Source organism: Podarcis melisellensis, assembly GCF_964234715.1.
Source record: "Podarcis melisellensis genome assembly, chromosome: Z".
NCBI lineage: Eukaryota > Metazoa > Chordata > Lepidosauria > Squamata > Lacertidae > Podarcis > Podarcis melisellensis.
Genome location: NC_138547.1, coordinates 1,318,515 through 1,345,038, shown reverse-complemented (window position 1 = coordinate 1,345,038; position 26,524 = coordinate 1,318,515). Strand labels below are relative to the sequence as shown.

General features: G+C 51.2%; 1 protein-coding gene across 1 annotated transcript in view; it reads left to right on the top strand.

The window, feature by feature from the left end:
* Nucleotides 1-6,771: 6,771 nt before the first annotated feature.
* Nucleotides 6,772-26,524, top strand: part of LHX2 (LIM homeobox 2) — a 42,695-nt gene continuing 22,942 nt past the window's right edge. Inside the window, exons 1-4 of the mRNA XM_081896555.1 lie at nt 6,772-7,000; nt 9,717-9,922; nt 10,925-11,304; nt 20,863-21,068. Coding sequence (XP_081752681.1) covers nt 6,881-7,000; nt 9,717-9,922; nt 10,925-11,304; nt 20,863-21,068 — 912 coding nt within the window. The 5' untranslated portion in view covers nt 6,772-6,880. The remainder of the gene's footprint in view (nt 7,001-9,716; nt 9,923-10,924; nt 11,305-20,862; nt 21,069-26,524) is intronic.

Below are 26,524 nucleotides of genomic sequence, written 5' to 3'. Positions count from 1 at the left end.
CCCCGTCCGCTCGGGGCTGAGGCAGAGGCTTGGGCGAGTAGCTTCTTTCGGTTGCTTTGTAAAGGAGAGCCAAACGGGGGGGGGGGGCGGCGCACAGCCCCATCCCCAACGCACCTCTTCCTCCTGGATCCCAGCAGCGCGGGCTGCCTTACTAGACGAGGCGTTTTAAATCTTCTGCAGATTTATTGCAATGATCAGTCTCGACTGCGGCCCTTAGAGGGGAGGAAAAGGGGGTGCTGTGAAACCGGACGGCAGCCCAACGAGACCCCAAAGGTCTCCTGCGGATTCCGCTAGCGAGGCTCCTCCGCGGGGCAGCAGTTGCGGAGCAGCTGAATCGGCCGACGGACCTGCCTCCTTCTCTCTCTGCCGGGGCTACTCGCGTCTGACCAGAGAGGGTGGAGATGTTGTTGATTTTTGCTGACTTATTTATTTATTTTAAAATTAGCTGTGCTACACATATCGGGAACACGCACAATCCCGCCTAAGCTCTTCGGTTTTGGGGGGAGGGTTACCTTCTCTTCCCCAGGAATGCAAATCTCCCTTTCTTTTGCAGAAGGCACCGATCCGTTGCCCCCTTTCTTTCCAATTTCCTTCGCCTTTCTCCATTGGTCCATCTAGCTCAGTATTGTCTACACGGACTGGCAGCAGTCACCCTCCAGGATACCAGGGCATAAAAGCCAACTTCTAGGGGCGGAGGTCCCTTCGCCCCCTCCCCCAGTAAAGCCCCCCCCCCCATTGATAGGCATTGCCATTCTGTGTGGGTGTGCCCAGTCATGTGATCGATTATGTGGGGCGGGCCTTTCCTCCCCCCCAATATTTTATTCAAGTTGGCACCCCTGTTGCAGGCTGAGGTCTCTCCCAGCCCTAGGTAGGGATGCCATTGAGGTCTGAACATGGGGCCCTTCTGTGTGCGAGGCAGATGTTCTACCATCGAGCTACTTCTGCAATAATAATAATATTAATAATAGTATTTTTTGCCATCCCTTTGGCAAAACCTTAAAGCCCACGCCAGGCGCCTGGCCGGCCCGGCTGCTCTCCTCTGGGAAAGGGCTGACCCACCTGGAGCAAAAGCGCAGCTTCCAGACAGAAACAGACACACGCAGAACCTCAGTGAACCCGAACAGGAAACCGGTTTCCTCTTCGCGACAGATCCAGCTCTCTCTCCCCCCCCCCCGCTTTTTTCTGTGCTCCAGTTGCATTTTATACAATATTAATAATACCCGTTGCTTTTTAAAAAAAGGGGGGAGGGGAGAGAGAAAGACTTCCAACCTTTTTACGCTTCTGACATTGCACGCTCAAAACCCATATTTCACGTGTCTTGTTCTGTTTTAAGTTCAGTGCATTTAACAGGACCCTAGAGAGGATCGTGTGGTGAAGATTTCTCTTCCCTCTTTGACACCTGGAGAAAAAGAGGCAGGGAGGGAGGGACGGAGGCGGTGTTTGTGTTGGGAGGGGCGCTTCTTTAAAAGCCCTGGACTTCTAGAAGCCCTGCCTGGACACTCCCTCCTCTCTTCTGTCCCGGGGCCTCATCCTGCCTGCCTCACTGGCTGCTGAGCCCCTTCTTTTCCTGATGGCTCGACGCCAAGCCCTCGGCCTTCTTCGACCTCTTCCTGGCATCTAATTACTGTACCTAATTTATCGGCGCAGGATGGAGGACGATCCGAGCTGATTTAGCGATGACTGACAGCTTTTCAAATCGCCCTAAAATGTCGTGTTCTTCCCCGACTAGGACACACGATTGGCGTGGGGGGGGGAGTGTTGCACAAGGAAGGCGAAACTGGGCGGGCTGGGATGGAGGCGGTTGCAGGGCAGGATTCGACCCTAGGCTCCTCCAGAATAAACTTCCTCCTGGGACAGAAGCCACGGAACCGACCTATACGACTTAGCACCATGTTTGTAATTCATCCCTCCATTCATTAGCAGCAGCCTGGGCGTTTCCACGCCGAATTACGGCTTCCATTCCGTCCATCCATCGCGAGCTGTTATTCTGTTTACAAAAATGGAAAAGGAGAGACGCTCTCTGTTATTGTCTCAATTTATTCCTGCGAGTGGGGCGGGAAGGACCCTTCTCCTCCATAGTCGAATCTTACCCTGGTGGGAAAAGAAACTTTGTGCAGAGCGGGGGGGGAGGGAGGGGTTAGAGGAAGGAAGGAAGAAGAGGAGAGAGGAAGACCTTAATCTCCCCCAGAAGTTTCGTTCCAAAAGCATTAAGTTGTACACTTTCCACTCATGGAAATAATAATAATAATAATAATAATAATAATAATAATAATAATAATAATAATAATAATAATAATAATAATAATTTACAACCTGCCTTACATTCGGGCCGCTCCTAGCACAAAACTGTTTCGTTCGGATGTAGGGTAAATTATTTTTGTTTTTGTTGTTGCTGTTATTGTTATTATTAAAAGCATTTAAGAACTCTCTTACACAAAAGGGCGAAAACACCTAACTGGAGACGAGAAAACTCAGCGCTGCAGCTGCCTGGCGTCTGCTAGGCGCTGGTCCGGGAACGAAGAGCGGAGAGTCCCCCTCCGAGGCCTTTGGGCAACTCGCGAGCTTCTGCGCACCCGCCTTTTTGCCGTTTCCCTGATGTGGGAGCTTTGCGCCCAGTTATCGGGGACCTGCCGAGGTGACCCGCCCCATTGACACGCGATGCCCCCTCACTGCCTTGTTGGGTCTGGGCGTACAACGGGCCTATCACCTCAGCGGAGAAACCGGAGCTGACTCTACAGTCCGCTTTCAATCCGGAGTTAGGGTTTGTGCCAGGGAGCTGCCTCCTCTTGTAAGCCGCTGCCTAGGCTGGGAGAATGGGAGGGGCCCCCGGGGGTCTCCTCCCTGCCCCGATTCCCTTTGGCATCCCAGGCAAGCAGACAGACAGACGGAGGGACCACCTGAAACCCGGCAATTAGCAGGGTCTTCCGCCTCCCTCGGTGGAAACCTGCCTTTGTTTGGCTTCTGTCGCGGGAGCGGGCCTGGCGTTTGGGGACTGTCGGGCGGCAGATGGCCCTGACTGGGCCGGGCGGGCGCTCACCTGTCGCTTCCCACCAGGTGGAGGGGGGTGGCTGTCTGAGGAGGGGCTCCCCTTGGAAAAAAGGTATTTGAAATAATAATAATAGTAGTAGTAGCAATAATAAAAACAACACTAATAAAAACAACAACAACGATTAATAGATTTTTGCTGGTGGCACTGCTGCTGCTGCTGCTCTGGTCCTGAGTGATGCGAGCGTGGCGCTGGGATGTCAGGAGCGAGCTTGCCAGGCATCCGGCGTGCTTACAATCCATCGTTTCCACGCTGGGTGTCTCTTCCTGTGCTCGCACTTCACTTAAGCAGATAATGAGAGTGAGGGGTGGGTGGGAGAGGGAGCTGGTGGTGGGGGGAGAGGAGGGCTTTCGGGGGCCCCTCATCCCTCTTAAATTATAGCCCTTGTGTTGCTGTTTCCAGGCATTAAATCAATCTAATTACATAAAATATAGACTCCAGTCCCTCTGAGATCGTTAGCGGGGCCTGAGGCCGGGACCCTGCCCTGCTTGGAGGGACTCGATGTAGCAGGCTTCGTGCACTGGGCGCTCCGGAGCCGGTCCACGGTTCCTCGGGACGCGCTGCTCCCCGGACACATAACGCGCGCAAGCAGCTAGCAAATCGACACAACTCCCAGGCAAGAACAGAGGGCAGCTGCCTTAGCAGCGCAGAACTGTAGAGTGGCAAGGGGCCCTGGGGGTCGTCTACTCTAACCCCCTGCAATGCAGGAATCTCAACTAGAGCACGCATGAAGCTTCCTGATGGCAACCCATCCTTTGCTTGAAATTCCCAGTGGAGGAGAGCGCACCATTCCTCCGAGCGAGTCTGTTCCACTGTCGAACAGACCTTGCCAGATCCAGGCACAGGTCGTCCTAGCCCGGCCTTGATGCCCCTGACCGCCCGGCGTTCCAGACAGGCGCCTTTCCTCAGCCCCAACCGGAGATGCCTCCTGTCTGCCTCTGCCCACTTGAGTTTGGGCTGCTTTCCAAAACGCCCAGAGAGTTTGGCTGCAGCTTAGCTGCTGCTGCTGCTGCTGCTGCTGCTGCTGCTGTTGTCACCACCACGTTTGGAGCAGGAGGTGTCCGTCCACTCCCGGCTTTCTACAGATTATGTCAGGCCCACCTAAGCCAAATCCATTCCACTTGCTCAAACGGCGGAGGCGGCCCAGGTCCAAAAGGCCCGGTGCTGCTCAGTGGCAGAGCATCGGCCTTGCAGGCAGGAGATCCCAGCTTCAATCCCAGGAGAGCAGCTGGTAATGTCCCCTGCCTGAAACCCTGGACAGTCGCTGTCAGTCAGTGTGGACAATACCGAGGTAGATGGCCCAATGGCTGATTTTTTGCAGAGCCTCTTCCCATGTTCCTGTGGCTTCATGGCCCAGGGGAAATGGGAACGTCCAAGGGACCAGGTGATGCCACTGCCTGCTTCATCCCGCTTTTCTGGACACCCACAGGCCGCCCACCCAACAACCTTCCTTGTCGTTCATTGCCACCTTGGCAAAAGACTCAGAGATCAGTCAAACGCTTTAAAGCTGGTTGGTCTCAGTCACAGGTTTCTGGGCGTCAAGCGAGCCGGAGTTCCCAGCGCCTGCTTAACCCACTGAGGGCTCTCCACTGTGGTCCTCTTAGTCTGGATCGTGTCCTGGGGGGCGGGAGGGCAGAGGCTGCTGGGTCGAGCCTTGAGACCTCCAAGGGGGTATTTAAGCAACTCAAGTATGTGTAGGGTCAGAGATCAGGACGAAATCCCGTTGGGAACGTGTCTGACCCATGTGGGAAGCCTAAAACGACAGGGCCAGTGGAGAATTAGCTTCGTATCTCCTTCCTCCGTCCCTCCTTCTCTCTCTTTCCATAATTTCCTTCCACAATGTTTTTATTCATTTTCCCTGACTTCCTAGTTTTAAGCAAAGGGTTTCTCAAACAGCTGGTAAGGGGCTCCTCCGCGTGAAAAGGGGGAGGGATCCCCAGTCATGGTGCGTGTGAGGAGCGGCGTGGTGTGGTGAACCCAATTCCTTCCCCACTCCAGCTTAAGGGGCGCCTCCTTTTAACTCGCCTCAGCCCCGTCTGCATTTTGGGACGCCGGTTTTAGGAGACGGACATTTAATATATGCCTTCCTTGTGGAGGGAAGTAAAAGTCACGAAGAATATACGAATGTTAGGGAGGCAGTCCTGGGATTCTGAAAGGTCGAGTTCGCAAGCAAGCAAGCAAACAAAACCCCACAAGTCGGTATTCCTAAGCTACCCTCTGTCTCTTCGCTAACCTAATTCCTCCAGGTGTTTGGCTCTACAACTCCCACCAGCTCCAGCACCGCAGGCCCTGCAGGCAGGGGCGGATGTGAGTTGGAGTCCAAAACATCTGGAGGGCACCAGGTGGGCGACGTCTGCCCTTAGAGATGTGGAAAACGGGCAGAGGGGGCTTCATGGGACCTGCGCTTCCAACTCTGTGGGGCAAGTTCTTGAACGCTTCAAGGGCAAGTCGCTGGTAAAACGGTCGTTGCGCTCATACGAATAGCATTGAGCCGCTGTCTTCAGACACGCTCCCCAGCCATGAGCCATCCCTGCCTCAGGAGTTATTCGTTAGCTTGCACCCCTCTTGCAATGTTTGTTGCCGCCTTCTCTTTCTCCACCCGCCTCTTCCCAATCATTTTCTGTTGGGGGAGCTGTCCCCAGAGGGAAAGGCCCCCGGAGGATCATGCTTAGGGCGCTGCTGGGGCGGTGGCAGGTTCCCTTCCCTGCGGGTGCTGAAATAGAAAGCGCAGCTTGCGCGGCTTCGCTCCATCCCGGGAGCTTCTGGGGGCTGCCCTGGAGGGTCTAAAAGTACGACACTTCTCGCCTTCCTCCTGCGAGGACGGGGCCAGGCGGAAGCTCCTCCCCCCTGCTTTCCCCAGGAGGGCTGGGAGTGGCGGGGAGGAGCCGGAGGGGGTCTCTACCCGGACCAGGATCTTTCCGCGGAGACTGCCGCTGCGCTGCCACTCCTCACTCCAGGTCGCTTCTGACTGAGGCAGCAGCCGGGCTGGGCTTGGCCCCGACGGCGCGGCCAGGAAGACAGAGCTCTCGAGGTGCCCGCCTCGGTTGCGCGCGTCAGGCCGCCGGCGGCTACGGCCTCCGTCCTCTCCGGGCCCGCGCGAGCACATGGTGGCCGGGCCTGGCCCGGAGCTGAGCAGCCAATGGGCGCCGCGCCCGACGTGATGTCAGAGCAACGCTAGAAAAGGCGCGGAGCCTTGCGCTGGGCTGGGACTACAGCGACTCCTGCCCGGATCGCGGCTCCTCCTCCTCCTCCTCCCGGTCGCCCGGCCTGGCCCTCCCCTCCGCCAGTTGCTCGCTCGCTCGCTCGCTCCCTCCCCCGTGCCTCGGTCCCCGGAGCAGCCACCTCCGCCACCGTTGCGCCTGCCCTGCAGAGAAGTGCTCCGGCCGGCCCCGCCGCGGATCCGGCCCGTCCAGGAGCTTTGCGCCAGCCGCTGCCCGTAGGCCTCCTGCCGGCTGCCCGCTCGTCCCAAGCGCGGCGGGAGCTCTCGCCGTCCGTGCGTCCTGGGGCTGCGCAGGGGCGAGGAGGCAAGCAGGCAAGCAGCGATGCTTTGAGCCAGCCAGCCAGCCAGCCAGCGACCCCGCCATCCCGTCCTCCGTCCGCCGACTGGCCTGGCCTGAGCCGACCTCGCCAGGAGACTGAAAGCAACCGCGAAAGCAGGCAGGCAGGCAGGCAGGCAGGCAGGCAGGCAGAAAGGAGGAAGCGAAGGCGAGACGGCGCGGCCGCGTTGGAGGCATGGCGTGGCCTCACCGCGAGTAACGGGAGCGGCCGGAGGACGAGCAGGAGAAGCGCGGGACCTCCCAAGCGGCGCCCGCCGGCCACCAGCCCAGCCCTGCCATGCTCTTCCACAGCCTGGCCGGCTCAGAGATGCACGGCGTCATCGACGAAATGGACCGGCGAGCCAAAGGCGACACGCCCGCCATCAGCTCCGCCATCGACCGCGGCGAGACTGAAACGGTAGGGCCGCCGAGAAGGAGACCCCGCTCTCCGCTGCTCCGGTGATGGGCAGGCGCCAGTGGCTTCCCTCTGGTTCACCCAGGAAGGCCCAGATCCCAAAGTTTGGGGAAAGTGAGGGCAGGGGAACCCCAGATTTGCCCAGCGGCCGAGCAATTATATATATATATATTATATAATTGTATTCATTTATATATATGCATTCATTTAAATAATAATAATACGATAATAATAATAATATATGCATTCATTGAAATAATAAGAATCCACTTGCAATGGAGGGAACCGAATCGGGGAAATCCGGGGAAGAGTGAGCCTGCCAAAGCGGTTCACTCTGGTGCTGAGGAAAAGCGCAGCAGCTTTTCTGGGAAAGATCCTGCGTTTCAGGGGTTCGGAGTAGATAACAATAAGGGGTGAATAAGTAAATAAAATAAAATGCATTCGTTTAAGAAATAATTTTAAGAGGGGGAGTGGCTTTGGCTGATAAATAAAATTCTTTTTCTTTCATTTTTTTGGCTTACTAAAATTATGTTTCTTCCTTCCTTTTTCTTTCTTTCCTTCTGTCTTTCTGATTCCCCATTTAAAACAAAAAAGGTAAAGTCAGTAATATCTCTATATAATTATCTATTTATATAAAAACTATATATTAAAAATAGATTAAATTCATTCTCGTTGCGCACAAGATATTCAAAGTGACGAAGGCCTTTATTTCTTTTCCTTTTTTATGGGGCGGAAATTAGACCGTTTTTTAGTTTATCCTGTTTTTTAGTTTAAAACAAACTGACCATTCAGCAAAGTGCTTTCCCCTTACCCTTTCTGTGCCTTCCTTCTTTCGCCCACTGTCGCGAGGGTGGGGAGCCAGAGGCGCTGGGAGCCTCCGGTGGGCCGACGGCTCCGAACCCTTCTCGGTTCGAGGCTGGCGCTTCCACGCTCAGGCCTGGGAAACAATAAATAAATGCTTGTGCCGATTTTATGTGTTTTATTTTATTTGGGGATTTTATTGAAAATGGAGAGGAACCGATTTATATTAATCAGAACATGACATTTGCAGTCGCCTTTTTAGTCACTATCCTCCCGTTTTGATTTCGGATATTTTTGGAATTTGCTAAGTGGAAAAGAAATAGAGCGAGAATTATTACTTTGCTTTATTATTCTTATTATTTTAAAAATCGGGTTTCTTTTTTTGTTTTATTTTTGGGTGTTTGTCCCCGTTTTGCTCTTTAAAAATGCTTTTCTTCAAAGGTGGAACGGATAACTCAGAAATTGGATAAATTAGCCGTCGGGTGTCCCGATGCCCGAAATTCTGGGCTTGCTTAAGAGGGGCGGTTTTAAGAGAATTCCCCGAGCCTCGGCCCCTGTTTTCCCGTCTCTTCTCATTTTTACGCATTAGTTTAAGGAACTAAAGGACTCCACAAAGACAACAACCCAGCTGGGTTCAATTTGCAAATGTAATTTTTTTTGTGGGGGGGAAACATGAAACAAAACTTGGGACATTTGTTTGTTTTGTAACAAGCGCAAGAAGGCGAGGACTGGGCATTTGAACACGCATTTCGTTCATTCGTTTGACTTAAAGAGGGATAGGGAAGCAGACGCGGACTTAGGCAGCAATCCTATTCCTTCTGGAGGGGAAGCCCGCTTCAGCTCGCTTGGACTTACTTCCTAGTAGGCACGCACAGGATCGCGCCACATGTCGCATCGAAATGTTTTGCGCCTTAAGCCCAAGGCTGAAAATGCTGCGCATGTTTACTCTGAAGGAAGTCGCACCGAGCTCAGTGGGGTTTACTCCCAAGCAAGCGCAGGTCAGCCGGCAGCCCGAAGCGGCTGAGGATCTAAGTACTTTCAGGAAGACTTTGGTGTGTTTTGTGCCAAAGCGGCTTTAGAAACTCCCTTCTCTTTTTCCTTTCCCCTTTCTTTAAAACAGTCCGAGATTTGTTTACTACTAATTTTTATTTATTCTTTTCGTAAGCAATGTAATGCATTTTAAAATCACTGCTTGTTTATGTTTCATTCTGCAAGGATTTAAGATCGGGCTGCGATGTCCGTCGATTACGTTTCCTTTTAAACCCTCAGATTTTTATTTTCTTCCAGTTTCGCAGCCAAACCTCTTCTGCTCTGCAGCCCTGCCCTCCCCCGCCGGCCTTAGCCTTGCGTTGCTTCTCTTCTCCCCGCCGTCCCGCATTTCGCACCCCCTCCCTCGGTGTGGCACAATCCAGATTGAGAGCGGGAGAAAGGACGGGTTCAACGGTCGCTTCCTTCTAGCTAATCCCTTCTTTCCCTCCTTCCCTCTCTCCCAGGGGCCGTTTTGGTGGGCCTGGACCGAGGTGCGGCTTCATTCTAGGCGTGTGGGGTGGGGGGGAAGAGAAGCGCCTTTTCTCTTAGCTCTTTGGCTTCGCAGTTTCTCTCTCTCCCCCCCACCGCCCCCCACCCAGCCCGGGCTTCTGGTCTGGGCAGCTCCCGCGGGCCAGGCCCCCAAGAGCGCTTCCTTTGGGCGAGTGGGCGGGAGCGGTGCTTTTTGTGGCTGACAACCCCCCCCAAAAAAAGCCCCTCTCTTCTCTCTTCCCATCCCGGGGTGGGACCCCCTGTCCCCGGCCCTTGCTTCAACAAGGAAGGGGAGACGAACCCGAGAAAGGCCTGGGGGCTGGACTTCGCGCCCGGGCCTCCTCGGCGTCCGGCTCCCTAATCAGCGCGCGCCTTGTCTGTCTGCTCCCTCCCTCCGCAGCACGCCATGCCCTCCATCAGCAGCGAGAGGGCCGCCTTGTGCGCGGGCTGCGGGGGGAAGATTTCGGACCGCTACTACCTCCTGGCGGTGGACAAGCAATGGCACATGCGCTGCCTCAAATGCTGCGAGTGTAAACTCAACCTGGAGTCGGAGCTCACCTGCTTCAGTAAAGACGGCAGCATCTACTGCAAGGAGGACTACTACAGGTAAAGCCCCCGGGCGGAGGGGGAGGGCAGGGCAGGCAGGGCAGGCCCGGCCGGGGACCGCTGCGACTTTCAGCCCACCACCACCACAACTAGCCACCATGGCTACTAGCCACGAAGGCTAAGCGGCGCCTGTGCCTCCACAGCCGTGCCAGTAAATGCTTTTGAACGCCAGTTACTGGAAAAGGCAGGAGTCCGAACCTGCTTGCGGGTTTTGCAGAAGAGCCATCTGGTCGGGGGCTGTGAGATTAGGATGCTCAACTAGACGCCCCACCGGCCTGATCCAGCAGTCCGCTCTTACTGTGTTCTTAGGTTCACTGCCCCGAATGCAGCCGGATTTGGCAATCTCTCCTTTGGAGAGGAGACGCGTCATGGCCCGAGCTCAGACCTCCATTCAATGGAGAGAGAGGCCCAGGCCCCCTGAATCTTACAGAAAGTACCCACGGCCTCCTGCCTAACTATGGGGAGGAGGAGGCATGGGGGCGGCGACTGCCAGGCTAGAGAGTGCTTAGGCCGGGTCGAGGCCCCCTTAATTCGGGCATCCTGGATGGCTGCAGCGAGTATTGCGTTTCTGTGGTAGAGCACTCCAATGGGGCCTCATCCATAATAAGGTTGGGCTGGTCGAAATCTAAGCGGGCATTCAAGCGAAGCCCTTCACCACTCGCCTCTTCCCTTCCGCTCACTGGATCCCATGGCTTTGGGGCCTGTCTGACTTTCTATAAAGTGCCCCCCTCCAAAAAAAGGAAGGAAAAAAACCCCGTGGAAAATAACTTGTAGGAAGGGAGGGGAGGGGTGAAGGGTGCGTGACCGCTGAAACTCCCGGGAAGTTTGGGGTTGACGCCGCTTGCTTCAGTTGCTCAATAGTTTCTCAGCCCACTTTGCGATTGTAAGCTCCTCGCGAGAAGGGACCTTATAGTTCTGTCCATGTGCCCTATATATGTTAAAGATAGCAGGGACCCTCTCCACTGCGCTCCTGAGCCTCTCTCTTTCTGGACCTCCCTGCAGGAGATTCTCGGTCCAGCGCTGCGCCCGGTGTCACTTGGGCATCTCTGCCTCCGAGATGGTGATGCGCGCCCGGGAATCGGTTTACCACTTGAACTGTTTCACCTGCTCGACGTGCGCCAAAATGTTGACCACGGGCGACCACTTCGGCATGAAGGACAACCTGGTCTACTGCCGGCTGCACTTCGAGGCGCTGCTCCAGGGCGAGTACCAGCTGCACTTCAACCACGGCGAGGGCGCCGCCGGCAAAGGCCCAGCTCTGGGCGCCGCCGCCGCCACTCTCGGCCTGCCCTACTACAACGGCGTGGGTACCGTGCAGAAGGGACGGCCGAGGAAGAGGAAGAGCCCCGGGCCCGGCGCTGACTTGGCCGCCTACAACGCAGGTAAAGGGAGCGGGCGGCGGCGGGAGGCTCGACGGGGCGGTCGGAGCTGGGGGTGCTGAGCGGCGGTGCCTTTTTAGAATGCGCGTGCTTGGAGGGGGGAAATCGGGGCGCCTTGGAGCCCCTCTGGTTGTGCTACGGAGGGGGTTGAGTGGGGCGCTCTGCCGGGCGTGTGACTGCTCAGCTTTTGCAGAGGCTGGATGAAGCCCAGTTGCGCCGTTTTTGCGCCGAACGGGGAAGGGCGTGGGGCATCCCAACCCGAAACCGGAGGCGCGGAAAATGATTCAGGGAAGGGGCGCGACTTCGGAGTAGGGGAAAAAGCAGCTGCGGGGAGCCACTTAGGATTGGCTGGCAGAGTAAAAGGCATGATTCCAAAGGATGGGCTCAGAATGTTGGATTAATTTTTCTTTTTTTTGGGGGGGGGCGTGTTGTAAAGCAGAGGGGGCTGCTTATGAAACGCTGGTGCTGCAAAACAAGCTTTTCGCGCGCTCTGAGCTGTTTGAACCCGGGACCTTTCTCCGCGCCTGAAAATCTCTTGTATCTGGCAGAGCAAATATGAGAGGTTGGGGGGGGGGAGCAGGGTGGAACCTCCTAAAATGAGTTGCTGGCATCCCTGGGGAAGAAGGCTTCGCTTCCCTTCCTCCCCTGCAAACGAGACCCCGAGATCTGCGTTCCTTCAGAGAATGGTAGTTTCCGCGAAGGCGCTTCCTCCTTTTCCAGCCGCCGCTAAACTTCGAAATGTTTCTTGAGCTCCTTTTAAGCGACGGGACCAGAAATAACGCGGAGAGGGGTTGCTGGAGCGGGGAAAGGCTGCGATCCGAAGTATTGGTACGCTAAAGAGGTAGCAGGGAGAATTTAGAAAGCTGTTTCGTTTTGGTTTAAATTTCCTTATATAAGGTGAACAAAAAACCCCGAACCTTTCTGAAAAGGCCATCACACCTACCCAAAATAAATGACTTGCATTATCACTTTCGTTTTAAAAGAAAATTCTGATTTAACAGTTTTCCTCCATTGTTACTATTGTTATTATATTTTATAAATATAACAATATTATTATTCGCCAAAATATTGGGAACGCCTCATCTCCCCAATGCGCCGAACTTGGTATTTTTGAACCTAAATTACCCAGCAAACTGGAGCTTCTTCCGGCGGGTCTGTTGCGGCCTTTGCCTCTCCTTCCCAGCGTGGGGGCGGCGGCGGCGGCGGCGGGACCTGCGGCTCTGGTCCTGGAGACGCGATGGGCTGTGACAAGTGGAAAGCGGCTTAGGAAGGCGTCCGGGACTTCAAAAACAGCCCCTTCCTAACCCTTTCTCGGCGGCAGCCTCCCCCCTCCCCCAGCTGTTACACGAGGGCGCTTTGTGGTCCCGAGTTCACCCCTCCGTGCAAAAATATGTGTTTAAGGGAGAAGGGGGGTATTTTGTGTGCGTGCATGTATGCGATATTTAGATATTGATGAATGATAGGTATTTTATATTTCTTTAATATTATAATGTATCTGTGATTGATTTTTAATGCGTTGCGAGGGACCTTTAGGTAACAAGTGAGGAAGAAACCTAATGAATAATAATATGTCTTTATAAGACAGGGGTTTGTTGGAGAGTGGGGGGGGGGCTTGTGGAGGGGGGGGGCTCCACCAGGGCACGGGTGCATCTGTGGGTACAATAGCTGCTTCTTCACTGTCCCTACCCAGGTGTGTAAGGCTTTTAAGGAGGGACTCTTATTAACCCCTCCCTCTGCACAGACCTTGCCAGGTAAGGTGCTGAGTTGAGACTGTAAATTCCACACCCCCAATTTCAGGTAGCTGAGCATTTTGTAGTGTGGGAAGAGCTTCCTGCCCAATGTTCTCTCTTCTGGAATCTAGATGTGACAAAGTGGGGGGGGGGGACTGTCCATATTCAGAGCTGCTGCTCTCCTGCTTTTTCAGGAGGGGCCTCCTCTGCTGCCCAAGCAGGACCTATTCCCCCCCCCACCTTCCACGGTTTGAGGAGGGGGGGTCCTGGGAGTTAGGGTCTTCCCACTCTCTATTTCCCTTCTTATAGCCAGTGTGTAAGGTTGGCACCACACCTTTTTAAAGGTAGAGGGATGTGCCTACTCGGAAGCAAGGCCCATTAAGCCAAAGGGGTTTTCCTTACAAGTCAATCCTTGGTCAACAGGATACTTTCTTCTCAGTGGGGGTGGGGCTGGGGCTGCAGGAGGAGAAGTCTGCCAGAGAGGAGGGGGTGTGAACCCAAAAGTGCCTCCAAAATCTCCTACTTGCCCTGGCACACCCTTGGCCCTTTCCTATAATTCAGGCCCATGGTAGCAACTGACCATTTGCAGTTAGGTTCCTTGCTTAATTACTTAATTACTGCTTAATTGTAACAAAAACCTCTAAGCGGTTCACAAGAAACTTTGAGAATATCAATAAAATACTGTTGCAAACAAGTAATTTACATACATACACAACCAGGAGTAAATTAAGGAGAGATTTAAATGTCAGTATCTGCATGTCTGGGTAGGCTTGCTTAAACAAAAATGTTTTAATCAGGTGTGTCAACACACTAATCTGGACATTCTGTGTCCCACTTTCAGTTATTGGCAGAAAATGCAAACAGAGTTGGATAAAATATATGGGTCTGGAGAAATAGGCACAAGGGTGAAAATCCCCCAACCTCCCACCCCTTTGATGCTGACCCTCCCCCTCCCCTCTCTACAGGAGCCAGTGCATGTGTTGTTGTTGTTGATGATGATGAGTAGTGTGAGAGAGATGGGTGTACTTCACAAAGGCCACATCCCCTTCTCTAGTTCATATGATGTGAACTAGATATATGCACAATGAGAGCAGCAGGTTGGTTGCTGGGCCCCACTCTCACCTTGCTTTGGCTCTCCCCACACTACCTGCTTGTGAACATGATACCAGTTTTCCTGGGTCTGACCTCTCCAGATCCATCTCAACCCAGCACCTCAATTTCAGCTGCAGAAAAGCTCAGCAGTGGTGCCATTTAGTCATTTTGGACTTTGGATGTAATTGTCTTCACTTGAAAAAAATGTGGCTAGCCAATCAGGCTGTGTTTGAAACCCCCCACCCTTCTGTTGAGGGGGTCCATGATGACCCCATTGTAGCTAGATGCCTCTCTAGGATGCTTAGCTGAGGGGCCCTGGGGGTGTTGTTAGGGGATGACATAGGAGGTTGAGGTCCAGTCTTTTGCATTGGGACCCATATTCCCTGCCCACTTTAAGCAATTTTTGAAAGGACTTTGCTTACAGTCACCTGGCATGCTTTAAAATGCAATGCCTATGAGATCCCACCATCCAACCACGCCCTGTTTGCACATTTATCTCCCCTCCAGAAACTTGCTAAATCTTTGGTTAAAGCTGCCTAAGTGAAGAGCTACTGCTCTATCTTGCTGGTGGCAGTGAGGCTGTGGGACGTTACATCATGGTAGAGCCCCCTCTGGGTTGCAAAGGGTGGGTACCACAGCCTCTCAGTCAAAGGGGGTTGAGCTGGAGCCAAGCTGCAAGAGCTTTCTGTATAGGGGTGCATCACAGGGGCAACAACACCCACACTTTGAGCTTTCCAGCTAAATTAGCGCTGGGGAGCTTGGGGCCACGTGGATGGCTGTTGGACCCCAGTGCCCATTGGCTTTGGGCCATTCTGCGAATGATGGGACTTTGGAGTCCAGCAACATGGCAGGGGTCCAGCCCTGGCAGGGGGAGTAGGGATTGGCATGGACCTGAACTGGAAGCCAATCACAACTAAGCAATTGGGGGGTGGGGGAAGGCTTGGCTTGTGACAAATGAGGGCATGAACATGAGCAGAGCGCCGCTCTGGATCTTCATCTAGGCCACACTGCTGAGTAGAGTGGTCACCAGTGGCTGGAGCGCAGTTGGAGGGACTATGTGAATAGCAGGCTGTTCCGCGGAGGCCAAGCCAAGTTCTGCAGCTCAGTTTTCCCAAGCAGTTCCAGATGCTCCTGTCTTGGTAGGGGGTATGTGTGGGTGGGTTGTCTGGGTGTGTTTCCAGGCTCCTACTAAGCCACAGGCAGCCATATCTAAAGTTGGGGCAAGGCTTTCCCACAGTCCTTTCTCTTATGCCTCCCCCCACAACCCGGTTGCCTCTTGCCTTTCAAGACCCTCTGCTCCCCAGAACATTCTTGTCCAGGTCTTGCAAGCAAGCTTTCCATTGACTGGCCATAGAAAAGCCTGGGTTCCCAGAGCCTGTGGAAAAGGAATGTTATCTCCACAGAGGAACCCCACTCCCAAACTGGCCAAAGTTCCCCCTCCACACCCCTTCATTGTGCAATGCCACTTTGTGTTAAGAATGTTTATCTTAAGCAGCAGAGATGAGCTGGGAGCATTCCTGTGAAAGTGGTGTTGCACATGTCATGCTGATGATTCTGCAGGCTTCCAGAGTGCACTGCTCTACTTAATCCAAAGCACAGTGGGCAAAGCTTGTGAGCTGAGGGGGTGCTATGGGTGCTAACACTGGTCTCTCTCTCTCTCTCAATCTATTTTACTGAAAAAGTTTAAATCCCTAAATGACCGTCTTCCTTTTCTGATCTGCAGTGCCCATCCACAGCCTGACTTGTTTTTCGTTTTCAGCTCAAACCTTCCAGGTGCAGGAGTGGGCGGGTGGGTGATGGGTGCCCCTTCCCCTCCCGCCCGGAAAATCTTATCTCCTAAACTTGGCTCGGGCTGACTCGTCTTCTCCCTCCCACTTTCCACCAGGCCAAGTGCCCATCTGGAACTATTCCCTGGGAACAAGATTAAACTAAGGCCTCATTAATTCTTTGTCTTTGCAGGCTGGTGGGGATGCTTTGGGTAGAAAAGTGACCAGTTCTTGGTCTTTTGGGTTTATTGTTTTTTTAGGGAGGAGGGGAAGCAAAGGGTGCATGGGGAGCACAGCTGGGTATTGTGTTCTTCAAGGGTGCAAGCAGGTCAGAAACACGGACTCTTTAGTGGGTAGAGCAGTCAGCTGTGGTGGGGATTTGTGCAGAAGACCTCAGCTTCCACTTGCCCAAGTCTTGCCATTCTGAATGGAGGTCTCCCGAGGACCTGCTGATTTGAGATGGTGTGTGACTGTGTGTGCTCCTTCTCCCTCCGTGATGGCTTGTGCTTTGTTGGCAATTAAACACAGAGTGAACAATTGATTGAATGGATTCTGAGAGGATGCAGCAGGCCTTGGATGTGTCACCTTTGCAGACTTTGACGGAAGGAGCTGGTTTAAAATGGGTCTTTCTCTTCTGCTAGCATTTAACGTCCACTGAAGGGGGGGGGAGTCACCTCTGCCCCCAGTCCTAGGGAGTCCTGGGTCTCTACACAGATGGAGACCTCTATCCAGCCTTGTTTGAGTTGCCAGGTCAATCTACCCAATCTCTTGGGTTTTGCTCTCCTCCCCATCTTGCTACCAATTCCCTTCTTGCCAAGAATATGCAACCCCTTATCTGGAATTTGATTCCTTCTTTTGCTTCTCCCAGAGGAGGCTAGCTCAGTGCTCCCCAAACTTGGGGGGGCACCCCTTGATTCTATAAACTTGTCTCCAGTACCCCCTGTGCCACCCTAGAAAAAGCGCAGCCTGCTATGGAAGACAATAGCACAGTAAAATTCAAGGCTGTCACAATTAATTGCATGTTTATTCAAAATCTAATTAAAATTATTTTGTTTAATTAATTCAACAAAACTGATGAACTTGAGCGAGTGATACCAACTTCTCAAAGTCTGATAGTTATCCAGTGTCTCCCACCTGCCACCCCCTTGCAGATTAGCACCCCCCAGGTAATCCCACTATCCCCTAGGGGGTACTTTCACCCACTTTGGGAACCACTGGGCTTGCTGCTCATCTGTGTGGCTGACATTGCCACCCACCCCCTAGGAATGTTGGTGACCATTGTGTGATACTCCAGAAACTCAACATAATGGCTGGAGAACCGTTGCAGACACTGGGATTCAGACTTCAGCTGTGGTTCCAGGCTGTCTCCCCTCACACTCATGCAGCTGCCCACAATGCACAACATGGTTGTCATCCTAGTAAGGAGACCTTTGAGGTGGCAGCAAGGAGAGCTCAGTGACAATGATTTTGTAGGTTCTTGCTTATTTATATTCCCTCTCCCCTTCAGCAAAGTGGTTCTCCAGCGCCACTGTTGTCTGGACAATCATACTGCCCCAAAGGAAGGAGGAATGCTTCCCTTTCTAATTGATAGAAATTGCAATATTTATTGTGAACTCATACGCATCTTGCTTGCTTGCCCATTTCCTTCACAGAAGGCAAGATCAACTGCGTCCCTCTTGCTTCCCACATCCCAGGCTGCTTGCTTGAGCAATGTCAGGTGAAAGGGAAATTAAGCTTTCTATTACAGGGAACTAATGATCAGCCATGTGACACTGAGGGGAGCCTCTTTTGTGGAAAAGGCTCCTTGTCTCAGGAAAATACGTTTGGAATCCATTTCAGTTCGCTGTGGTGAAGATCCTTAGTTCTCAGGGAAGTATATGCCCATTCTAACACACATCTCCCCTATTTTTTATTTGTTTTAATCCAAAATTCAGTCTTAAATATACAGTACTTCTATGCAGAGGTTTAAAATGCATTTTATCCCCCCCCCCCCCCGTGGACTAAGTCAGCAAATTCTGTTTTGTTCATGTAATCACCTCCTTTTTGTCTGCTGTGGAATAAGCAAGGCAATCCCTCTTATGACTAATCCTAAGCATTTTTAAAGGTCCATCAGGGTACTGGATGCAATACACCACATGCAAGATGTTTGCAAGTAGCCTCTAGTCTTTTACATCAGACAGACAAGGCTGGGGTTTTGCTGTGGTATGTTTAGGTGGTGTGGGTAGCTCAAGGACTGGCTCCAGACATGCCATGGCCCCCACCCCAACAGCTGCATTCCATGGTCACAATATTGCTTGCAGTGTTGAAGAGAGAACTCTGGAGTGCTGCTTTTAGAGCATTTCCTCACACTGTCTTCAGGAACATTGCACAGAATTTGCAACTGCAGAGACATTGCATTGAAGTTTGCCTCATGGGTCATGCACAATTTCATCGCCTCCCGCAAGAATACTTATGAGCCAATGCAGATCTTGTTATGTATATTGAGGGGAACAGAACAAAACCAGGTTTTACTCTGCAGACTTTTGAACTATGCAGGGTTCTTGATCAAGCAGGCTAAGGATCCTGTGTGATTCTAAACTTTGCTAGCAAAGCCAAATTTCCTTCCATCTCCCGTCCTTTGTATGATATGCCAAGCAGTATGGGGGACACGCCTTCCTGTGCCTTTCGGGGTTAAGAGCTGGGAATGGAACCTCACGGTTTGGGGAGAGCGTACCTTTTCAGTGGGCAAAATAAGGAGGGGTGGTTATCTTGCTTTCCCAGAGGCTGGCTGAGGGTTACACATGGAGATGCCATGACAGCAGATTCTGTGGTTTGATCTGGCGTTGTATATAGGTGTTTACGCTAATCTTTAAATCCCCAAATGACTTATTCCCCAAATATATGAGAGGCCACCTCCTTTCCTACAGATTCCCCTGGGAGTTAAGATACGCAGAGAGGGCCCCCCATGTAGTTCCACTGCCCTCAGAAGCTCCAGGGGGCTGGTGGCCAGGAGAGGGTCTTCTCTGCGGCAGGTCCTAAGTTGCAGAATCCCCTCCCCACAGAAGGTGTCTGGCACATTCACTATAGAGTCGCGTTTTGTTTCTGGAATGTTGAAGCCTCACCTCTCCACATTGTCATTTGACTTCTGAGGAGTACGTGCGCCTGTTTGGGATCCACCCTGCTCCTGGTGCTGCGATCTTTTTGAACTGTTCTTAATTCTAAATTGTTGTAAGCCAATTTGGGACATGCTTGTGCAGGACGAGTAATCAATTTAATATTTGTTGTTGTTGTTTTGTTGTTGATGATGATGATATGTTATTTCTTTTGTCCTTCATAACTACATTATCAAATGATGTTTTTCCATAGGAGTCCATGAGAAGAGGGCGGCTGCCAGTCATGTACCTTTACTTTAATATATTTGGGGAATGGAAGCCAAGCGTCAGAAAAGTTGCCCTTCATTTTCTGATAGGATGTGTTCTTTCTTGGGGGGGGGGAGTTATCCACTGGGCCTTTGCCTGCAGCAGTAGACACCAACCACTGAAAACCTCCCCAGACTGGCCATTTCTTGCAAACCAGCTGCTTTGCATGCATTCCAGTGCCTTTCCATAGCACTAATGAGCATTAGGCCACTTAAGGCAGAGCATGCATGACTGAGATTACTGCAGATCTGTTGCAGCGTTTAACTTTCTGGGAATTCTGGTGTAATCGGTAGATTTTAAGCAGGATAAATAATTTGCATTTGATATAAGGTTGTGTGTTGGTTTGGATCCTTGTTGGAAGTACACAGGATCTGTGATGATGGACAATTTCAAAAGCAGATGCGTTTCGACAGCTGGATCAATAATTCACATTCCTAATGCTCTCAGGATAGATATTTATCTGATTCACCCGCCTTTTTTCTTAGTCATTTCATAGAGTGGATAAAGAATTGTCAAGGGAGAGCATAAAATGAAGCTTCCTGAGAATCCCTCTTATTTCAACATACCTGAAAAAGCTAGTTTATGGGAAATTGATAAGCACCGATAACACATGTTAATGACAGAATATCCAAACAACCAGATGCATTGCTAATTTTTTTCTGAGTGTTTGCTATTTTTAAATAGGAACTTTTTGTGCTTGGTTCTTGGAAGGTGTAGATGCATTTTTTTATGTAAAAAAACCAAAACCCTTTTAATATGCATGCATATTATGCTTGCTGTGCAAATTGTCGCTCCATTTGTTAATTATTGTAAAGTTCCTTTGCCTCTTTGTGGAAGCTTCATTAGTGGATTTTTGTAGCCATAAGAGGGAGTCTTGATCTAAATTGTTTCTAGTAAACACATGGGGAGGGGGGAGGGGAGAGGAAACAACAGATTCCTTCAAGGGAGTTTGATTTTATTTTTTTTAAAACGGAGTGCAAATGTGGACAGTTACTTGCAGCTTCTCTTTGGTCTTTGGTATAAGTCAAACCTCCTTGGAACTGTCCCCTGCCCGCTTACCCCCAACCTTATGTCAAATTATATCTGGAATTTGCTGTCAGGTGTACACAGCCTCTCTCCATCTACCCTCCCCTCTTTAAACGGTGTTTTATTTAAGGGTCTCTTTTGTGCTCTGTGTAGCTGAGTTTGGTGGGAAGAATACCGAGGGCCTGAATGAGTTTTTCCCCGCCCCCTCTTGAAGGTTAAGTGGACGTGGTGGGCTGTGTCTGCAGCTGCACAATGCAGAGTGACAGTGCTTTAAAACATTATTTTGCAAAGTTGTTCTCATGCTGTCTGGAAATGCGGAGAGGAAGGGGGGGGACAGAGATGCCTTTTCTGCTCTTGCAGATGAGAAAAGAGAGAGCCACCTGTCACTGCAAAAGTGCAGGTGAGGGTTCTTGTAGCCCTATAAGTGTATGGAGAAGAAAGAGAGGAGGGACTGAAAGGGCTTGATAATACTTGCCCTGGCCTTGCTTCTTCAGGAGCTATGATGACTCGCTCTCCTCCCCCCCCTACCCCGTCCTTGTTTCCTCCCAGCTTTGAGCTGCAATGAGAATGACGGGGACCACCTGGATCGTGACCAGCAATACCCCAGCAACCAGAAAACGAAGCGCATGAGGACATCGTTCAAACACCACCAATTGCGGACAATGAAGTCTTATTTTGCTATTAACCACAATCCGGATGCCAAGGACTTGAAACAGCTTGCTCAGAAAACAGGCTTGACCAAGAGGGTTCTCCAGGTAAGAGAGGATGTGGGGTCTTCTGTGTCATCTGGAGGTGCATAGGAGGTTCGGATCTGCTATTGTGCAAGTTTGGTAACTTCTCTTCCAAACCTCTGAAGGGTTTGCAAAAATTGTGCAGTCCGGCCAAGATTCCTGGCATCATCTGTTCCTTAAGCGCAGGCAGGTTGATCAAGCCATTTTGATATACTCCTGTACGCAGGAAGTGAGCTCCCATTCACGGTTTCATGGATATGGGCTCCCAAAGTGAAGCCCCTGTGACTCACAACAATTCTGTGCCCTTGTGAATGCCTTTTGTTGTAGCTGAGAGATTAAAGAGGTGTCCTGTGTTTGCCTGATGCGTGAACTGCGGTGCTTTTGGAGTGTTGCACGAGGTAGAAGCCACAGCTGTGGAAATAATAGCTTGTAGGTTCTGGCAATACTAACCCCTGTGTGTGCTCTGTGCTGATGCTTGTCTGCCTACTGCCACTGTGATGCTTGCTTTCCCAAAACATATCTGTGGTGCACCACCAGGAGAACGTTCCCAAGGCAAACTGGGTTGCGCCTGCACTGTCTTGTACTTGAGGGGGTCGACAGCAATGCCTCAGAGGAGAAATAATATTTAGTTAGGGCACTGCCGGCTTGTTTGCAGGATCCTTTGGCACTGCCTCTTTGAGGCTGCAGCTTCTGGCTTTTGCCAGCTGACCCCATCATTTCAAAAATGCTATCAACCACCTGCACCCAATGATCTCTAGCGAACTTGCAGCATTGGGGGGCGGGGGGCGGCATTGCAGGCTGACTTGGGAGTCAGGCCCATGATGCAAATTTGCAGATTAGTTATTTAAATTTATAGCTTGCCTTTCATCACTGAAAGGTTTGCAAAGCGGGCAGCAACAATTTTAAAAAGCTATCACAAGGTTAAAAGTATCTGCAATAAAGCACAATATTAAACAGCGCGTGCTCTCTCTTTCTCTCAAGCTAATTTACGATTTAGTAGCAGCCTCATACCTGAAGATTCTTGGAAATTAGAAATAAATAAAAAAACAGAGCAGTTTTGAAAGCAGCATGAAGCTCTGCCACTGGGCAGCAGATCTAGGGCCCAGTGCAAATGACCTGGGGCTGCTAACAACAGCCCTTATGACTGCCACTTGGCATTTCTGTTAGAAATAGCGCAGCAGCAAGGACTGTGCTGGTAGTGATGCAGTTAGGCCTCTCCTGCTGTCACTTGCCACGCCGACAGTGGTGCCTCTGCCTGCATGAGCGTAGTGTGTCGCAGCTGCTGGTGTTCGCCTGAGCTGCCCCACAGAGCCAGGTGCTGCCCGAGAAACCCAGCGCTGGGCTCTCAGCTATGTCGCCGTAGCTGCACATGCCAGGCCTCACCCTTCTTCTGGATTGCCTAATGCTGAGCATAGCTGCTACTTGCCCCAAACCATGCGCAGCACAGCACCAGTATCACAGTTTGTGACCTGCAGTTCATCCACAAACATGAACCAGAAAAGTTTGAAAATGCTGTTTTGTCACCAGCAGCTGGTGTGTTTAAGGGGATTTTAGATGAAGAGAGGTGACTTTTGGGCTGGGCAATTGCTGATGTTTCAGGTCCATCAGGATACAGATCATGCCACCTGGGAGCGTGTTTTTTCTTTTCCCTGGAGGAGGGAGTGTCCCCCACCCAGAGCCAGTTCTGAGTTCAATGATTTTGTGGTTAGGAGGTGGCAACCATCTAGGAGGAGGACCTGTGGGTCAGCCCACTGTGGTGGGGCTTGGAGCTTGTCTGCATGTGGTCAGCTGGGCTGGAGATTTGTAAAGTCTTCCCTGAGGCATCAGCAGAAATGTGTGCTGCATGTTTGGTGCACTTACATGCAAGATTTGGAAAGGCAGGACGTTCCATATTGTTGGCATCAGTGCATGTAATCTGGTGGCCTGCCGATGTTTTGGGTGACAGCTGCCATCAAAGCAACAGAGGCAGCTGCTTTATCCTGAGTTAAGTCACTGGTCCATCTATCCCCGTATTGAGATACCTACACTGACTGGTAGAAGCTCTACCAGGGCTTCAGGCAGAATCCTTTCCCCACTTTTCCCTTGAGATGCTATGAATTTAACTTGGGATGCCCTACCCAGTGAGCCATGCAGCCATCATGGCCAATGGACAGGAGTCATGGGAGCTGTAGACTACAAATGGGTAGTGGGCACCAGGGTGGCAGAAGCTGGCCTAAACTCAGTGATGTTGAGGAGGGTCAGCACATTGGATCCAGCTATGGGGGCAGGAATAATGATGACATTTGCCAAAGCAGCTGATGGATTGCATCCTCCTTGAACAGGCAAGTAGGGGAAGTGATAATGCGGCTTTCAAGTTTTGCTATTGCTTGTGATATATTAGCATATAGGAAGTCATGATAAAACCAGCTTAGTATTACACGATGCACATCCAATCTCAATAAACTGAGCATTATGTTTTGTGCTATTGTTGCTTGGTGACCAGTAACCCTACTTGGAGGTGTGGCTGTGAGCTCTTGCACCTCAGAAAATAACCACTAACTCACTGCATGAGCTGAATTGCTCCCGTCTCTCATACAGAAAAAGCACAAACTGATTTGGCCTTCTGCTGAACACGAGTGGGAAACTTTGTGCTTATGTCTAATATTTTGTTTACCAGCTTGCTGTTAGGCTCAAAGTTGATCAGGATCCTTTCCTGTGTGGTGGTTTGCCGTAGATCACCAAGGGGTTTCCAGTTCCCAATGGTCTAACTATGGCAACAGAGACTGCCTGCTCATGAGGAGAAGTGAGGTAAAAGTCCTGGACAGCCGGATCCAGAGGAGTGGCTGATCTGACCTCCGAGGATCACAATGCCCACTGTTGCTGCCATGGGAGCAGCGACAACATATGCCAAACCTTCTCCCTCCACAGCAACAAATAGGATGTGGTGCTGGTCTCCTCCCACCCCTAGAGAGAAAATGGCAAGGGCTGCCCTCTGGGGTCTTTGCCCACCTGATGTGATTCAGATCAGGCCCCTTTCCCACTGTGACGGCCCTTGACTCCCAGTTCAGACTGCCGGGTACGGCTGATTTGATCCTCGCTGCCCTGTTCCCGACACAGATCTTCACTCACTCCTTCTTCCTCAATGAGAGGGGGCATTTTGTGGTTTGCCTCCGAAACCAAAATGTTTTAGGCCTGTATAGCAACAACCAATAAACTTACCTTCTCTATAAATTAGGCTGCTGGGTTGAAAACTGGGAGTGGGTTGTTGTGTGAAAGGACCTGAGGAATTGGTTTTGGTACTGATTGCAATTCCTGGGCTGACCATGTGTATGCACAGAGACAACCTGATCCTCGATTCCTTGCGTAGGTCCACCCAGCTGAAGAACACTCATTCCTCTGGCTGCAGTTGGTGGGTAGCAGCAGGGTTTCAGTGTAAAACAAAACAAAACAAGATTGAACAAGCCTGAAGCCCTCTCACCCCTGTTGTACTGGGTGCCGAGCTACTGCTAATCTAGCTCTGTTTTCAGAGTCAACCAGTGGTGCTATTTTATTCTACAGAAGGTTAGAGTTTCAAGACTTCCTGGGGAGGTGGAATTTTGGAGATTTTTAAGTAGAAGTTGAGTGGCCATCTGTCATAGATGCTTTAGCTGAGATGCCTGCATTGCAGAGGGTTAGACCAGATGATCCTCCAGGGTCCTTTCTAACCTTACAATCCCTTCCCCAACACCATCACCATCACTATATATATATATATATATATATATATATATATATATATATATGGATGACGCTGTGGTATAAACCACTGAGCCTCTTGAGCAGGTCGGTGGTTCGAATCCCTGTGATGGGATGAGCTCCCGTTGCTCTGCCCCAGCTCCTGCCAACCTAGCAGTTCGAAAACACACCAGTGCAAGTAGATAAATAGGTACCACTGCGGCAGGAAGGTAAACAGTGTTTCCATGCGCTCTGGCACTTGTCACAGTGTCTTGTTGTGCCAGAAGCGGTATAGTCCTGCTGGTCACATGACCTGGAAAGCTGTCTGTGGACAAACGCCAGCTCCCTTGGCCTGAAAGCGAGATGAGCGCTGCAACCCCATAGACTGGACTTAACCTTTACCTACCTCTCTCTCTCTCTCTCTCCACACACACACACAAGCAATGTGAAAATTTTATTAGATTTCCTCTGAAAAGGGCAAATCTGAATTAAATCAGGTAGGATTGCAGGATGTTTGCATGTTTCTGGACACTGCAAAAGCCTTGCAGGCAATAGCTGCACCAATTTCACAGCGAAGCACTCAAAAGGGATAGCGAGGTAATAGAGGATGGGACCCTGCTCATTTATGAAATAAAATGCCACATTTCCAGAAACAGATCCTGCTTAGACAACCTGCTTTGGTTCATCAGTTTTCCAGATGAATTGCGACTGCCTTATCCTGGAGTCCAAAGTCTGAATTTGCTGCCTGGGTAGATGTCCAGGGCACCCCACTCTTGCAGGAATGAGCAGAGGGTGTTGATGCAGCAAGGCTGGCTCACTGCATTTCGAAGTAAATGAAGTCGTATGCATCGGAAAAGGAGGACTAGTAAGACCACTAATTCCGAAGTCTAAAATGCCCACAAGATGCCTGGAGGAACACAGGAAACTGCCATAGGAGCCAACCTCTCGGGCTGCAGAGCCCTTTGCCGCCCATAAAATACTTGAGGCCCCCGACACAGTTGATGGGCATTGCCATTCAAATGGTGTGTGTGTGTTGTGTCATGCGATTGATTGTGTGGGGCAGGGCTTACCTGCCTCCCCAATACTTTATTCAGGTTGGCACCCCTGGAAGCTGCCTTGCGCCAAGTGAGGGCTGCTGATCTAATGAGCTCAGGGTACCACACAGTCTCTCCTTGCCAGGCGATGAACCTGGGACCTTCTGCGTGCACAGCTGAGCTCTTCTGCCGCTGAGCTGCATCCCTTTTGCAGGCAGGAAAGTGAACAGAATTCACTGTGGCAGATGTGCAGGCTATGTTTTAATGGCAACCATCCACAAGAGTAGATGATGGTACAGAATTTAGGAATCTGCTTGTGCTAAGGAGATCAGTTAATAAGTCAGAGGAATTTAGACATGGAAAGACATGACTCAAGGGGAGGTTGAGCTGAAAAAATGTAAGAGCATTGCAATACCATATACAGCTCTATAGTGGGTGGAATTCAGCTTCCATCATTTACCAAACCCTCCCCAAGTCGTCAGACAGGGATGGTACAAAGAAAGGCAAGCGTGCATCTGAAAATTATGGATACTTTGCCTATGGGACTGTTCTAATCTTCTACCAACTAGCTATTCAGAGGCTCAGCCTCCAGGAATTTAGGTAACCATTTTAAAAGCCACTCATGTTAGTTGTTATCCTGTGACGATGAGTTCCACAAGTCAGTTTTGTATGAGATGCGAGGAGCAGATTTGGACCCCACTTGTATGTGTGCCTCTGGCTTTGGTGCAGGGGTGGACAAGAGCAAGGAAAGTC